The sequence below is a fragment of the Schistocerca serialis genome, chromosome 2 (genome assembly GCF_023864345.2).
Source record: "Schistocerca serialis cubense isolate TAMUIC-IGC-003099 chromosome 2, iqSchSeri2.2, whole genome shotgun sequence".
NCBI lineage: Eukaryota > Metazoa > Arthropoda > Insecta > Orthoptera > Acrididae > Schistocerca > Schistocerca serialis.
The window spans coordinates 1,040,807,281-1,040,823,364 of NC_064639.1; the positions used below are offsets into that span (position 1 = coordinate 1,040,807,281).

The following is a 16,084-nucleotide window of genomic DNA, read 5'->3' on the forward strand; positions in this document are numbered from 1 at the left end:
GGAGGATAAGAGTGGAGAAACTTCAGGATAAGGAAATCAGGCACAAGTACATAACAGCGATCTCGGAAAGGTACCAGTTAGTTGAGTGTAGTCAATTACAGTCATTGGAAAAGGAATGGACAAGGTACAGGGACACAGTACTAGAAGTGGCTAAAGAATGTCTTGGAACAGTAGTGTGTAAAAGTAGGATGAAGCAAACAGCTTAGTGGAATGATACAGTCAAGGCAGCCTGTAAAAGGAAAAAGAAGGCGTATCAAAAATGGCTACATATCAGAACCCAGGTAGACAGAGAAAGTTATGTTGAAGAAAGAAACAAAGCCAAACAGATAATTGCAGCATCCAAGAAGAAATCGTGGGAAGACTTTGGAAACAGGTTGGAGACTATGGGTCAAGCTGCTGGAAAACCATTCTGGAGTGTAATTAGCAGTCTTCGAAAGGGAGGTAAGAAGGAAATGACAAGTATTTTGGACAGGTCGGGAAAACTGCTGGTGAATCCTGTGGATGCCTTGGGCAGATGGAGGGAATATTTTGAAGAGTTGCTCAATGTAGGTGAAAATGCGATCAGTAATGTTTCAGATTTCGAGGTAGAATGGGATAGGAATGATGATGGAAATAGGATCACATTTGAGGAAGTGGAAAAAATGGTCAATAGATTGCAGTGCAATAAAGCGGCTGGGGTGGATGAAATTAAGTCGGAACTCATCAAATACAGTGGAATGTCAGGTCTTAAATGGTTACACAGGATAATTAAAATGGCCTGGAAGTCGGGACAGGTTCCATCAGACTGGACAAAAGCAGTAATCACACCAATCTTTAAACATGGAAACAGAAAAGATTGTAACAACTACAGAGGTATCTCTTTAATCAGCGTTGTGGGTAAAATCTTCGCAGGTATTGTTGAAAGGAAAGTGCCAGTATTAGTTGAGGACCAATTGGATGAAAATCAGTGTGGGTTTAGGCCTCTTAGAGGCTGTCAGGACCAGATCTTTAGCTTACGGCAAATAATGGAGAAGTGTTATGAGTGGAACAGGGAATTGTATCTATGCTTTATAGATCTAGAAAAGGCATATGACCGGGTTCCTAGGAGGAAGTTATTGTCTCTCCTACAAGATTATGGAATAGGAGGCAAACTTTTGCAAGCAATTAAAGGTCTTTACATGGATAGTCAGGCAGCAGTTAGAGTTGACGGTAAATTGAGTTCATGGTTCAGAGTAGTTTCAGGGGTAAGACAAGGCTGCAACCTGTCTCCACTGTTGTTCATATTATTTATGGATCATATGTTGAAAACAATAGACTGGCTGGGTGAAATTAAGATATGTGAACACAAAATAAGCAGTCTTGCATATGCGGATGACTTAGTTGTGATGGCAGATTCGATTGAAAGTTTGCAAAGTAATATTTCAGAGCTAGATCAGAAATGTAAGGACTATGGTATGAAGATTAGCATCTCCAAAACGAAAGTAATGTCAGTGGGAAAGAAATATAAACGGATTGAGTGCCAAATAGGAGGAACAAAGTTAGAACAGGTGGACGGTTTCAAGTACTTAGGATGCATATTCTCACAGCATGGCAACATAGTGAAGGAACTGGAAGCGAGGTGTAGCAAAGCTAATGCAGTGAGCGCTCAGCTACGATCTACTCTCTTCTGCAAGAAGGAAGTCAGTACCAAGACTAAGTTATCTGTGCACCGTTCAATCTTTCGACCAACTTTGTTGTGCGGGAGCGAAAGCTGGGTGGATTCAGGTTACCTTATCAACAAGGTTGAGGTTACGGATATGAAAGTAGCTAGGATGATTGCAGGTACTAGTAGATGGGAACAATGGCAGGAGGGTGTCCACAATGAGGAAATCAAAGAAAAACTGGGAATGAACTCTATAGATGCAGCAGTCAGGGCGAACAGGCTTAGATGGTGGGGTCATGTTACATGCATGGGAGAAGCAAGGTTACCCAAGAGACTCATGGATTCAGCAGTAGAGGGTAAGAGGAGTCGGGGCAGACCAAGGAGAAGGTACCTGGATTCGGTTAAGAATGGTTTTGAAGTAATAGGTTTAACATCAGAAGAGGCACCAATGTTAGCACTGAATAGGGGATCATGGAGGAACTGTATAAGGGGGGCTATGCTCCAGACTGAACGCTGAAAGGCATAATCAGTCGTACGTAAATGATGATGATGATGATGATGAGATCCCGCCGCAAGGAAAAATTCCTTTGTTTTAATGATTGCCACCCCAATTCGTGTATCTTATCCGTGGCGCTGTCTCCCCTATTTCACGATAATAAAGAATGATCTGCAGTTATTTGGACTTTCGATGTTCTCCATCAATCCTATCTGATGCGTATTCCACACTGCAGAGTACTGCTCCAGAAGAGGACGTACAAAAGTAGTGTGGGCAGTATCTTCAGTAGAGTACTTTCATTTTCTCTGTGTTGCGCCAATAAATAGTAGTATTTCGTTTGCTTTACACACAAAATCCTATGTGATCGTTCGAACTTAAATTAGTCGTAATTCTAAAACTGCGACGTCTAACTTGCAAAACCACCAGCTTCAGCAGTACTCCACCTCATCGCATGGGAACGCACTTACAAACTCTTTTCTGAGCGCAGTACAGCTGGGTATCATTCACTTCCAGTTTGGTATTCTCAACACTCTTAGAACATCACCTCCACCCCACAGAGCTAACTCCCTTCCTACAAACCCGAGAGCTGTCCATCAATACCCAATGTCGCGAGGTCCCAGCTGCTCCACAAAATTGTTACATCATCTTGTAATATCCTTGCCTTTCGGTTGATCAAACCTAGGAACATAATGCAGACATTTTCATTAGCCATTTCTTGCTCACACTGACAGCATTCTACGGTTAAGTGGAGCTTCCTTCTGTATGTTTCCAAAATTTATTTCCAAAAAATGTTGGAAACCATTTATGTTCATGGGAGTCATCAGTCCTTTAGCTAGCGTAGCAAAGCTCAGCAACAACCCATGCTGAACGTTTAGGCAAAGACCAGTCCATAATATCTGGGCTGCACAAAACCCCCTTACCCAGATCCCATAAACCGGCTGTGGAGCCCACAACAGCCGCAGGTTTAGCCCAAGAGTGCGGTCAGGAACGATGTGTTATGTATTGTGTCTACAGCGAAGTTCAGCGTACATGTTTCTTTTCTTTTTTATTTCTTCACCTTCACCTTTTCTGCACCAATGTGAAATATTCGTGTCAATGAAGTAATAACCTTTCCATTGTGATTTCCATAAAATCAAATAGATTTGCAGAACTGACCTGCTGAAAACCCACCAGCAGCTCATGGAACAGTTTGTACATGCCCTAAAGTGCCTGTTACGAATCTTATCAAAACGATCAGATACAGGAAAATAACAAACCCTCATGCCTCACGAAGTATTGGAACAAATTACACCTTTAGACTTTAAGAACAGTTGGTCCAGTTACACGATTGGCGTCTTAGAAGGAACAGAAAGTCTAACCAGTGTATAGAGACGTTTGCTAACGAGATTTATCTTAGGTAGAGACTTTATCTTCGTCTGGTCATCTGTTCATTCTACTACAGCCTGTTTATACAAGCAATGTTAAATCCTACCAATAAAAGAAGAACTCCCTTCCAGCATTATTTTATAACAGAACATATGTTTACAGCCTTCACACAGTATAATAAGCGCTGGTAAAAAAAGGTCTAAAATATGATTAATATACATGACACCTTGGCCTAGACAGCGGACAGAAGTTTAAAACCAGCTAAATTTAACTATTCAGGACATTTTCTTTTACTGATACGACGACAAACATCTTCCGCGCGTTAGGGACGAAGAAGGTATGCTCAGTTGTTTCCGTCACAGGAAGTACCAGCCTCCAGCGAATCCTGCGTGCAGAACTTCTATACTCCATCCTAGTCATCGAGGCCTGGAGGCATCGTATCATCCACCATTGATCTTCGCCCTGCGCTGTTGACAATCCGCTGCAACGGCGCCAGATCATCTGGGAACAAGATCACGAGAAAACACGTCAGTGGTGGACAAATACACTCCTGGAAATGGAAAAAAGAACACATTGACACCGGTGTGTCAGACCCACCATACTTGCTCCGGACACTGCGAGAGGGCTGTACAAGCAATGATCACACGCACGGCACAGCGGACACACCAGGAACCGCGGTGTTGGCCGACGAATGGCGCTAGCTGCGCAGCATTTGTGCACCGCCGCCGTCAGTGTCAGCCAGTTTGCCGTGGCATACGGAGCTCCATCGCAGTCTTTAACACTGGTAGCATGCCGCGACAGCGTGGACGTGAACCGTATGTGCAGTTGACGGACTTTGAGCGAGGGCGTATAGTGGGCATGCGGGAGGCCAGGTGGACGTACCGCCGAATTGCTCAACACGTGGGGCGTGAGGTCTCCACAGTACATCGATGTTGTCGCCAGTGGTCGGCGGAAGGTGCACGTGCCCGTCGACCTGGGACCGGACCGCAGCGACGCACGGATGCACGCCAAGACCGTAGGATCCTACGCAGTGCCGTAGGGGACCGCACCGCCACTTCCCAGCAAATTAGGGACACTGTTGCTCCTGGGGTATCGGCGAGGACCATTCGCAACCGTCTCCATGAAGCTGGGCTACGGTCCCGCACACCGTTAGGCCGTCTTCCGCTCACGCCCCAACATCGTGCAGCCCGCCTCCAGTGGTGTCGCGACAGGCGTGAATGGAGGGACGAATGGAGACTTCAGCGATGAGAGTCGCTTCTGCCTTGGTGCCAATATGGTCGTATGCGTGTTTGGCGCCGTGCAGGTGAGCGCCACAATCAGGACTGCATACGACCGAGGCACACAGGGCCAACACCCGGCATCATGGTGTGGGGAGCGATCTCCTACACTGGCTGTACACCATTGGTGATCGTCGAGGGGACACTGAATAGTGCACGGTACATCCAAACCGTCATCGAACCCATCGTTCTACCATTCCTAGACCGGCAAGGGAACTTGCTGTTCCAACAGGACAATGCACGTCCGCATGTATCCCGTGCCGCCCAACGTGCTCTAGAAGGTGTAAGTCAACTACCCTGGCCAGCAAGATCTCCGGATCTGTCCCCCATTGAGCATGTTTGGGACTGGATGAAGCGTCGTCTCACGCGGTCTGCACGTCCAGCACGAACGCTGGTCCAACTGAGGCGCCAGGTGGAAATGGCATGGCAAGCCGTTCCACAGGACTACATCCAGCATCTCTACGATCGTCTCCATGGGAGAATAGCAGCCTGCATTGCTGCGAAAGGTGGATATACACTGTACTAGTGCCGACATTGTGCATGCTCTGTTGCCTGTGTCTATGTGGCTGTGGTTCTGTCAGTGTGATCATGTGATGTATCTGACCCCAGGAATGTGTCAATAAAGTTTCCCCTTCCTGGGACAATGAATTCACGGTGTTCTTATTTCAATTTCCAGGAGTGTAGCACTAGGGCGCAGACGAGATTTTTCTGCATAGCATACTCAAAGGAGCATCCTCGAAATGGAAGCACACACCCAGTGGTTACCGGGTTTACACACCTTCCGCTAACGATTGTAGTACATATTTACAATTAAATATCACCAATTTGACCTCATTTTTAAGCTAAAAAAGCACACTTACAAAACGTAAGTCCCTGAAATCGACCCCGGGCAAAAATTTGGGCTATAATTCTGACAGTACCTAGTTATGACTTTCTGTAAATATAGCTTCTATATTTTCGTACGCATTGCTTGTTTGTTAATCGCTCTCCCCAATGCAGCCGACCAATGTCCAAGCGTTAGGAACTACACAGTGGAGTGAAAGTCAGAGCTCTCCTATTCGCGGAACGATGTAGACGACGACGGAAGAGGAGGGTGGAGGTGGACACATCTGGCAAACGTGTTTTGATATTTTGTTCGAAAATACATATTATTCCACACAAAAAATAGTACGTAATATGAGTACGAAATACATTAATATCAAGCATATATTAGTTCCTATTGTATAATAATTTTCTCGTATTGATATTCTGCACACATACACACACACACACACACACACACACACACACACACACACACCTCAAAATCAAAATGAATAAACCTGAACAATTGAAGATTATAAAATGAAGTTAATGATTTTTGTTTCACAATTTAATTATGCAAATCGCGTTCAAGAAAGTGCATGTTTTGCAAATATACTTAACTTCAGCAACGCCAGCTTTAAACTCCAAAGAAAATAAAGGCACACTGGCAATGTTTATCGATATAAATGCCACAGCATGCGAACCAAATATGTTCCAAAACGCCGCGCATAAAAACGGGATTTTCTGGTGCTCGTAACTCGAGTTCTGTTGGTGATAAAAAGATAAGGTCCAGTGTTTAGGGTAGCCCTTGGGCTTAGGGGCCATTTGTATCCCCAATGTAAGGATGGTCTTAGTGTCACCATCCTACAGTACAGGGCCAAAATACGAATATTACGTACTTCCTCTTGATTAGAGGAATCTAGCAAAGTCATTGGTTATTTTTGCATTTGATGTGGTCTACTATGGACGTGACTGGACTTCCAGAAGAACAATTAGTTCATAGGTGGTTCCTCGGAAAATTCCATCATAAAGATCTTTTTACTGAATTTTAGCCCTCACCTTGGTATCAAAACTCAGCCGAGGGTTCCAAGACGGTTATGCACAGCAAATGTCTGAAACTTTTTCGATATATTCCTAAAATCCCGATTTCGAACAACCTTGAAAATTTTCGTGATACCTTTATGTGTTTGCAAGATATAGAGGTTCAAAGTAACCCTACTTCCGGTATGAGGTGAAATCTAAAAAATAACTAACCATAGGAAATTGCTCAAATTTTTACGGTACATTATCTAGGAATTTATCTAATTTATGTAGAAGAGCCATTGCCCCGTTTTCAATAATTTTTACCTGTTGTCGATAAACATTCGAAAAACCAAAACCCAGCCGCTGATTCCGCGACAGCTGTGCATAATAAATGGCTATAATTTTTACGATGTATTTTTAAGATCCCGATCTCGAACATTCTTGAAATTTTTCTTCATATCTTCATCTGTTTCCGAGATGCAGAGGGTGAAAGTTATAATACTTTTACATTTAAAATATGGACGTAATATCTAGTATGAGGCGAAAACGTAGTTTATAAAGCGATGTAGCACGGGGAAATATGCTGTAAAGTGTATCGGTTATCATATGGGAACCCCATGTTGTAACACTGAAGAACGCGGTGCAAAATTTTTGTATGCGTAAAAAACGATCTGAGGTGTAAAATTAGTTTCACACATGTAAACTACTTGCGGACCTCGGGGAAGATCAGTTTGGATTCCGTAGAAATGTTGGAACACGTGAGGTAATACTAACCTTACGACTTATCTTAGAAGAAAGATTAAGAAAAGGCAAACCTACGTTTCTAGCATTTGTAGACTTAGAGAAAGCTTTTGACAACGTTAACTGGAATACTCTCTTTCAAATTCTGAAGGTTACAGGGGTAAAATACAGGGAGCGAAAGGCTATTTACAATTTGTACAGAAACCAGATGGCAGTTATAAGAGTCGAGGGGCATGAAAGGGAAGCAGTGGTTGGGAAAGGAGTGAGACAGGGTTGTAGCCTCTCCCCGATGTTATTCAATCTGTATGTTGAGCAAGCAGTAAAGGAAACAAAAGAAAAATTCGGAGTAGGTATTAAAATTCATGGAGAAGAAGTAAAAACTTTGAGGTTCGCCGATGACATTGTAATTCTGTCAGAGACAGCAAAGGACTTGGAAGAGCAGTTGAACGGAATGGACAGTGTCTTGAAAGGAGGATATAAGATGAACATCAACAAAAGCAGAACGAGGATAGTGGAATGTAGTCAAATTAAATCGGGTGATGCTGAGGGAATTAGATTAGGAAATGAGACACTTAAAGTAATAAAGGAGTTTTGCTATTTAGGGAGTAAAATAACTGATGATGGTCGAAGTAGAGAGGTTATAAAATGTAGACTGGCAATGGCAAGGATAGCGTTTCTGAATAAGAGAAATTTGTTAACATCGAGTATAGATTTAAGTGTCAGGAAGTCGTTTCTGAAAGTATTTGTATGGAGTGTAGCCATGTATGGAAGTGAAACATGGACGATAACCAGTTTGGACAAGAAGAGAATAGAAACTTTCGAAATGTGGTGCTACAGAAGAATGCTGAAGATAAGATGGGTAGATCACGTAACCAATGAGGAGGTATTGAATAGGATTGGGGAGAAGAGGAGTTTGTGGCACAACTTGACTAGAAGAAGGGATCGGTTGGTAGGACATGTTTTGAGGCATCAAGGGAGCACAAATTTAGCATTGGAGGGCAGCGTGGAGGGTAAAAATCGCAGAGGGAGACCAAGAGATGAATACACTAAGCAGATTCAGAAGGATGTAGGTTGCAGTAGGTACTGGGAGATGAAAAAGCTTGCACAGGACAGAGTAGCATGGAGAGCTGCATCAAACCAGTCTCAGGACTGAAGAGCACAACAACAAACAACAAATTTGTTTTGACATGAGTTTGTAAGTAGGCTGTTTAGGTTTTTATGTTGGTAACGCCACGTAGCACTCTGAATGAAAATCGCTGACTGTGCTGTGTGCAGTCTGTGGCTGGTTTGCATTGTTGGAATATTTGCTATTGTAGTGTTGGGCAGTTGGATGTGAACAGCGCGTAGCGTTGCGCAGTTGCAGGTGAGCCACCAGCAGTGGTAGATGTGGGAACAGAGATGGCAGAATTTTGAGAGCTGACGATCTGGACGTGTGTCCATCAGAAAGAGTAAATTTGTAATTCTGTATATCATGAACTGATATATATATATATATGATGACTTTTGAATATTATTAAGGTAAATACATTGTTTTTTGTCTATTGAAATCTTTCATTTGCTAACTATGCCTATCAGTAGTTAGTCCCTTCAGTAGTTAGAATCTTTTATTTAGCTGGCAGTATTGGTGTTCCCTATATTGCAGTAGTTCGAGTAACGAAGATTTTTGTGAGGTAAGTGATTCAAGAAAGGAATAGGTTATTGTTAGTCAGGGCCATTCTTTTGTAGGGATTATTGAAAGACAGATTGCGTTGCGCTAAAAATATTGTGTGTCAGCTTAGTGTTGATCAGAATAAGTAAAGAGAGAAATGCCTGAGTACGTTCAGTTCGCTCATCTGTTTGAAAATCAAATAACGTAAGAGGTTTACCAGCACAGTCTTTCATAATTTTTTTAAGGGGAGGTTTCAAGTTACATGCCCTGCTGTGGCATGGAAAAGAAGAGAACCAGTGGAAAAACGTTCCTATCAGAGCACAAAAAATTTTGACTATGTTCCTGTTTATTTAAAAGACTCTGACTGAAAAGTGGGGTACCAGCTGCCTCGTTGTACCTTCCTCACCGCCTTTAAAAATTTTCCCAAATATTTTGGCATGCGAACATATTCACGCTTTTCTATGCTGACAGAGAAGATGAGAGTGGCGGTGGCAAAACCACGGAATAGTACTAAAGACTGGAAGATAGTGGACAGTGGTTGCGTTAAGAGCGACGGAGACGATGGCAGTGTGAGAGAAAGAGGGGGTCACAGTGCCAGTGGAACAGAGTTGACGGTGAGAGAATAGTGCTAGGAAAAGGGTGAAGGAGACAGTGTCAGGTAGTGAGAGAGGAGAATAAAGAGAAAGAGAAAGTGATAATAGTTGAGAGGCCGTGACAATGAGAGACAGAGTGTATCACAATGACAACGAAAAAGAGAGAGATGCTGAGAGAGAAGAGGCAACAGCAGTAGGAAGGAAGGAATGAGATATTAGCAGTAACAGAGGACAAGAGGGAGACATTGACAATGAGAGGAGACTGCAGTAGTAGGACAAAACAAAGGGGGCTGTGTAACACAGGAGACAATGATAGAGAGACACAAGAGGAAATGACAATGAACTGGGCTGAGCGAGTGAGTGAGAAAGAACAACTAGGAGTGGATGGGTATGAGCGACTTCCAGCAATGGACTTCTGGGTGTGAGGGGGCCGCAGTTAGGGGAGCTTCTAGAGGTCTGAGATTAGATGCATGTTAAAAAGAGTGCGAATATGTTCGCATGGCAATTTTTTTGGAAAAATGTATAAAGGCGCTAAGGGTGGTAGAATGAGGCAGCTGGTACCCCACTTTTGAGTCAGAGTCTTTTAAATAAACGCCGGCCGGAGTGGCCGTGCGGTTCTAGGCCCTACAGTCTGGAACCGAGCGACCGCTACGGTCACGGGTTCGAATCCTGCCTCGGGCATGGATGTGTGTGATGTCTTTAGGTTAGTTAGGTTTAATTAGTTCTAAGTTCTAGGCGACTGATGACCCCAGAAGTTAAGTCGCATAGTGCTCAGAGCCATTTTAAATAAACAAGAACATATCTGTATTTTTTGTGCTCCGATAGGAGCGTTTTTCCGTCGGTAATTATATAGTCCCACACTACTTGTTTAATGAAGCACTGATTTGTTTGTTATTTGCGCTGCATTTGCGGATCTCGAAATAAAAAGTTCATGGAAAAGTAGTCTCTGGCATCATCTACAGGCTAGAAACTGTGCACTTTCTTACAGTGTACAAAGAGTGCTACCAATGTCAAAACAGTATTTTACAAACTTCTTACTCAGTCCTGTGTACATTACTTCGCACTCGACCATTAGGCGGCTGCAGTGGGGCGGAGCGATTACAAACAAGCAGCGCACGTGTAAGTTGGAAAGCTGCACTTTCAGGAGGCCGTAACGTCGTGTTATCATAATTATGGCCCAAATTTTCATAATGGTTCAAATGGCTCTGAGAACTATGGGACTTAACTGCTGAGACCATCAGTCCCCTAGAACTTAAAACTACTTAAACCGAACTAACCTAAGGACATCAGACACATCCATGCCCGAGGCAGGATTTGAACCAGCGACCATAGCGGTCGCGCGGTTCCAGAGTGAAGCGCCTAGAACCGCTCGGCCACATCGGCCGGCCCAAATTTTCGAGTGGGCTGTTATCTTGCACATGTGTTATTGTCTCCTTAAAATATGAGGTCAGGTTAGTAACGTTTCCTTGTTGGACAAATCGAATGCTGATCTACAACGATGCGCTTCTGAAGCGTTTTCGAGAAATCGAACTTCAGAGTTTCGCCATTATGTTGAATGCCTTTTGAAAGTGCCAGCGGTCGAGCAACAGCGTTATGGCAGCCAACTAAGGCGGCACACTAGAGGTCTGCCCGTGTTGCCTTTGCGTCACTTCATTTCATTTTTCCCCAGTCTTCCACCAAATATTTGTATTATCACAACGAACCATGTTTCTTCAGAAATCAATAATAACTGTAATGACAATCGTATATGAATGAATGGTCTCACGGTGATATTTACTGATAAGATTCTTTCGAGCTTCAGAGTTTCGCCATTATGTTGAATGCCTTATGAAAGTGCCAGCGGTCGAGCAACAGCGTTATGGCAGCCAACTAAGGCGGCACACTAGAGGTCTGCCCGTGTTGCCTTTGCGTCACTTCATTTCATTTTTCCCCAGTCTTCCACCAAATATTTGTATTATCACAACGAACCATGTTTCGTCAGAAATCAATAATAACTGTAATGACAATCGTATATGAATGAATGGTCTCACGGTGATATTTACTGATAAGATTCTTTCGAGCTTCAGAGTTTCGCCATTATGTTGAATGCCTTTTGAAAGTGCCAGCGGTCGAGCAACAGCGTTATGGCAGCCAACTAAGGCGGCACACTAGAGGTCTGCCCGTGTTGCCTTTGCGTCACTTCATTTCATTTTTCCCCAGTCTTCCACCAAATATTTGTATTATCACAACGAACCATGTTTCTTCAGAAATCAATAATAACTGTAATGACAATCGTATATGAATGAATGGTCTCACGGTGATATTTACTGATAAGATTCTTTCGAGCTTCAGAGTTTCGCCATTATGTTGAATGCCTTATGAAAGTGCCAGCGGTCGAGCAACAGCGTTATGGCAGCCAACTAAGGCGGCACACTAGAGGTCTGCCCGTGTTGCCTTTGCGTCACTTCATTTCATTTTTCCCCAGTCTTCCACCAAATATTTGTATTATCACAACGAACCATGTTTCGTCAGAAATCAATAATAACTGTAATGACAATCGTATATGAATGAATGGTCTCACGGTGATATTTACTGATAAGATTCTTTCGAGCTTCCAGCCACGTGAAGTGATCTGAAGTCTACGAACTTTCGGCCTAGTACTCCTGAGCCATGGTCAAGTTGTGATTGTCTTTTGGCTGCTGCTGCAGTCATTATACACTATGTGATCAAAAGTATCCGAACACCCCCAAAACATACTTTTTCATATTAGGTGCATTGTGCTGCCACCTACTGCCAAGTACTCCATATCAGCGACCTCAGTAGCCATAAGACATCGTGAGAGAGCAGAATGGAGCGCTCCGCGGAACTCAGGGTCTTCGAACGTGTCAGGTCACTTGTGTCATACGTCTGTACGCGAGATTTCCACACTCCTAAACATCCCTAGGTCCACTGTTTCTGATGTGATAGTGAAGTGGAAACGTGAAGGGTACAGCACAAAAGCGTACAGACAGACCTCGTCTGTTGACTGACAGAGACCGCCGACAGTCGAAGACCATCTCACAGGAATTCCAAACTGCAATAGGATCCACTGCAAGTACTATGACAGTTAGGTGGGAGGTGAGAAAACTTGGATTTTATGGTCGAGCGATTGCTCATAAGCCACACGGCGCCTCGCTTGGTGTAAGGAGCGTAAACATTGAACGATAGAACAGTGGAAAAACGTTGTGTGGAGTGACAAATCACGGTATACAATGTGGCGATTCGATGGAAGGTGACGCCGGCCGGAGTGGCCCTGCGGTTCTAGGCGCTACAGTCTGGAACCGAGCGACCGCTACGGTCGCAGGTTCGAATCCTGCCTCGGGCATGGATGTGTGTGATGTCCTTAGGTTAGTTAGGTTTAATTAGTTCTAAGTTCTAGGCGACTGATGACCTCAGAAGTTAAGTCGCATAGTGCTCAGAGCCATTTGAACCATTTGATGGAGGGTGTGGGTATGGCGAATGGCCGGTGAACGTCATCTACCAGCGTGTGCAGTGCCAACAGTAAAATTCGGAGGCGGTGGTGTTATGGTGTGAGTAGGAAAACCAATCCAATTAATAGTGCTCTGCTTGACATAGTCGTGTCGGTTAAACACCTGGGCGTAACGTTGCATAGCGGTATAATATGAGACGACGATGTGAGGACGGTAGTAGGAAAATCGAACGGTCCACTTCGGTTAATTGCGAGAATTTTAGTGTGGTTCATTTATAAAGGAGGCAGCATATAGAACACTAGCGCAACTCGTCCTTGAATACTGCTCAAGTTCGTGCCATCCCCATCACTTCGGATTAAAGAAAGGCTTCGAAACAATTCAAAGGCATACTGCTAGTACCAGTAGGTTAGCTCAGCACGCAAGCTGCTAGTAACAGTAGGTTAGATCAGCACGCAAGCTGCTAGTACCAGTAGGTTAGATCAGCACGCAAGCTGCTAGTACCAGTAGGTTAGATCAGCACGCAAGCTGCTAGTACCAGTAGGTTAGCTCAGCACGCAAACTGCTAGTACCAGTAGGTTAGCTCAGCACGCAAGCTGCTAGTACCAGTAGGTTAGCTCAGCACGCAAGCTGCTAGTACCAGTAGGTTAGACGAGCACGCAAGCTGCTAGTACCAGTAGGTTAGATCAGCATGCAAGCTGCTAGTACCAGTAGGTTAGATCAGCACGCAAGCTGCTAGTACCAGTAGGTTAGATCAGAACGCAAGCTGCTAGTACCAGTAGGTTAGATCAGCACGCAAGCTGCTAGTACCAGTAGGTTAGCTCAGCACGCAAGCTGCTAGTGCCAGTAGATTAGCTCAGCACGCAAGCTGCTAGTACCAGTAGGTTAGCTCAGCACGCAAGCTGCTAGTACCAGTAGGTTAGCTCAGCACGCAAGCTGCTAGTACCAGTAGGTTAGCTCAGCACGCAAGCTGCTAGTACCAGTAGGTTAGATCAGCACGCAAGCTGCTAGTACCAGTAGGTTAGCTCAGCACGCAAGCTGCTAGTACCAGTAGGTTAGCTCAGCACGCAAGCTGCTAGTACCAGTAGGTTAGATCAGCACGCAAGCTGCTAGTACCAGTAGGTTAGCTCAGCACGCAAGTATTACGGAGATGTTTCGCGAACTCAAATGGGAATCCCTGGAGGGAGGCTCTATTAAAAAATTTAGACCACCGCCATTTGAGGGTGACTGCAGAAATACCTCCAACGTACCAACGAACATTTCGCGTAAGCAATACCAAGATAAAATAAATTAGGGCTCTTCCGGAAGCATTTAGACCGTCGTTTTCCTCTCGCTTCATTTTCGGATGGAACAGGAAAGGAAATGGCTAGTAGTGGGACAAGCTACACTTCGCCATGCACCGTTCCGTGGCTTGCGGAATGTATATGTAGATGTTATCACAGCTACAATTTTAGTCGAGCTTCTCTCATCAGTTGTTTGATTCTTCGCACTCCCAGTTTTCTGGAATATTATTATATGTCTGAAAAGAGAGAGCGTGAGGACTTTTTGCTATCAGAATATGTTTCAGGATACAACCGCGCCGCTCCTCTAACAGTCTAGCGACCTTCGCCGTAAATGATATTCAGGCGCACAGTAAACATAAGATCCGTTACGTATTTTCTTAAATCTGGTACAGTGGAGCAGAAGTTTGTCGGATTTTTGTTTCCTCCCGCTTGTGGGACACTGGTTTTTGGTTTAGACATCTCATTACTATTTGATCAAGTTATGTCCTTTATATTCTCTACGAACGCTCTTTTCAATGTCACAGAAAATGTATATAGTTCCATCAATACACACGAAGTTCGTGTCACAATCCAGCAGCTATAAACGTTAAAAGTCACGTGTTATTGGAAAATTCACCTCACTGTCGGCTATAGCTTACCGATAATCGCAACTACATACACTCCTGGAAATGGAAAAAAGAACACATTGACACCGGTGTGTCAGACCCACCATACTTGCTCCGGACACTGCGAGAGGGCTGTACAAGCAATGATCACACGCACGCCACAGCGGACACACCAGGAACCGCGGTGTTGGCCGTCGAATGGCGCTAGCTGCGCAGCATTTGTGCACCGCCGCCGTCAGTGTCAGCCAGTTTGCCGTGGCATACGGAGCTCCATCGCAGTCTTTAACACTGGTAGCATGCCGCGACAGCGTGGACGTGAACCGTATGTGCAGTTGACGGACTTTGAGCGAGGGCGTATAGTGGGCATGCGGGAGGCCGGGTGGACGTACCGCCGAATTGCTCAACACGTGGGGCGTGAGGTCTCCACAGTACATCGATGTTGTCGCCAGTGGTCGGCGGAAGGTGCACGTGCCCGTCGACCTGGGACCGGACCGCAGCGACGCACGGATGCACGCCAAGACCGTAGGATCCTACGCAGTGCCGTAGGGGACCGCACCGCCACTTCCCAGCAAATTAGGGACACTGTTGCTCCTGGGGTATCGGCGAGGACCATTCGCAACCGTCTCCAAGAAGCTGGGCTACGGTCCCGCACACCGTTAGGCCGTCTTCCGCTCACGCCCCAACATCGTGCAGCCCGCCTCCAGTGGTGTCGCGACAGGCGTGAATGGAGGGACGAATGGAGACGTGTCGTCTTCAGCGATGAGAGTCGCTTCTGCCTTGGTGCCAATGATGGTCGTATGCGTGTTTGGCGCCGTGCAGGTGAGTGCCACAATCAGGACTGCATACGACCGAGGCACACAGGGCCAACACCCGGCATCATGGTGTGGGGAGCGATCTCCTACACTGGCCGTACACCATTGGTGATCGTCGAGGGGACACTGAATAGTGCACGGTACATCCAAACCGTCATCGAACCCATCGTTCTACCATTCCTAGACCGGCAAGGGAACTTGCTGTTCCAACAGGACAATGCACGTCCGCATGTATCCCGTGCCACTCAACGTGCTCTAGAAGGTGTAAGTCAACTACCCTGGCCAGCAAGATCTCCGGATCTGTCCCCCATTGAGCATGTTTGGGACTGGATGAAGCGTCGTCTCACGCGGTCTGCACGTCCAGCACGAA

General features: G+C 45.1%; 1 protein-coding gene across 1 annotated transcript in view; it reads right to left on the reverse strand.

The window, feature by feature from the left end:
• Positions 1–3,716: 3,716 nt before the first annotated feature.
• Positions 3,717–16,084, reverse strand: part of LOC126456612 (uncharacterized) — a 50,229-nt gene continuing 37,861 nt past the window's right edge. Inside the window, exon 3 of the mRNA XM_050092356.1 lies at positions 3,717–3,983. Coding sequence (XP_049948313.1) covers positions 3,895–3,983 — 89 coding nt within the window. The 3' untranslated portion in view covers positions 3,717–3,894. The remainder of the gene's footprint in view (positions 3,984–16,084) is intronic.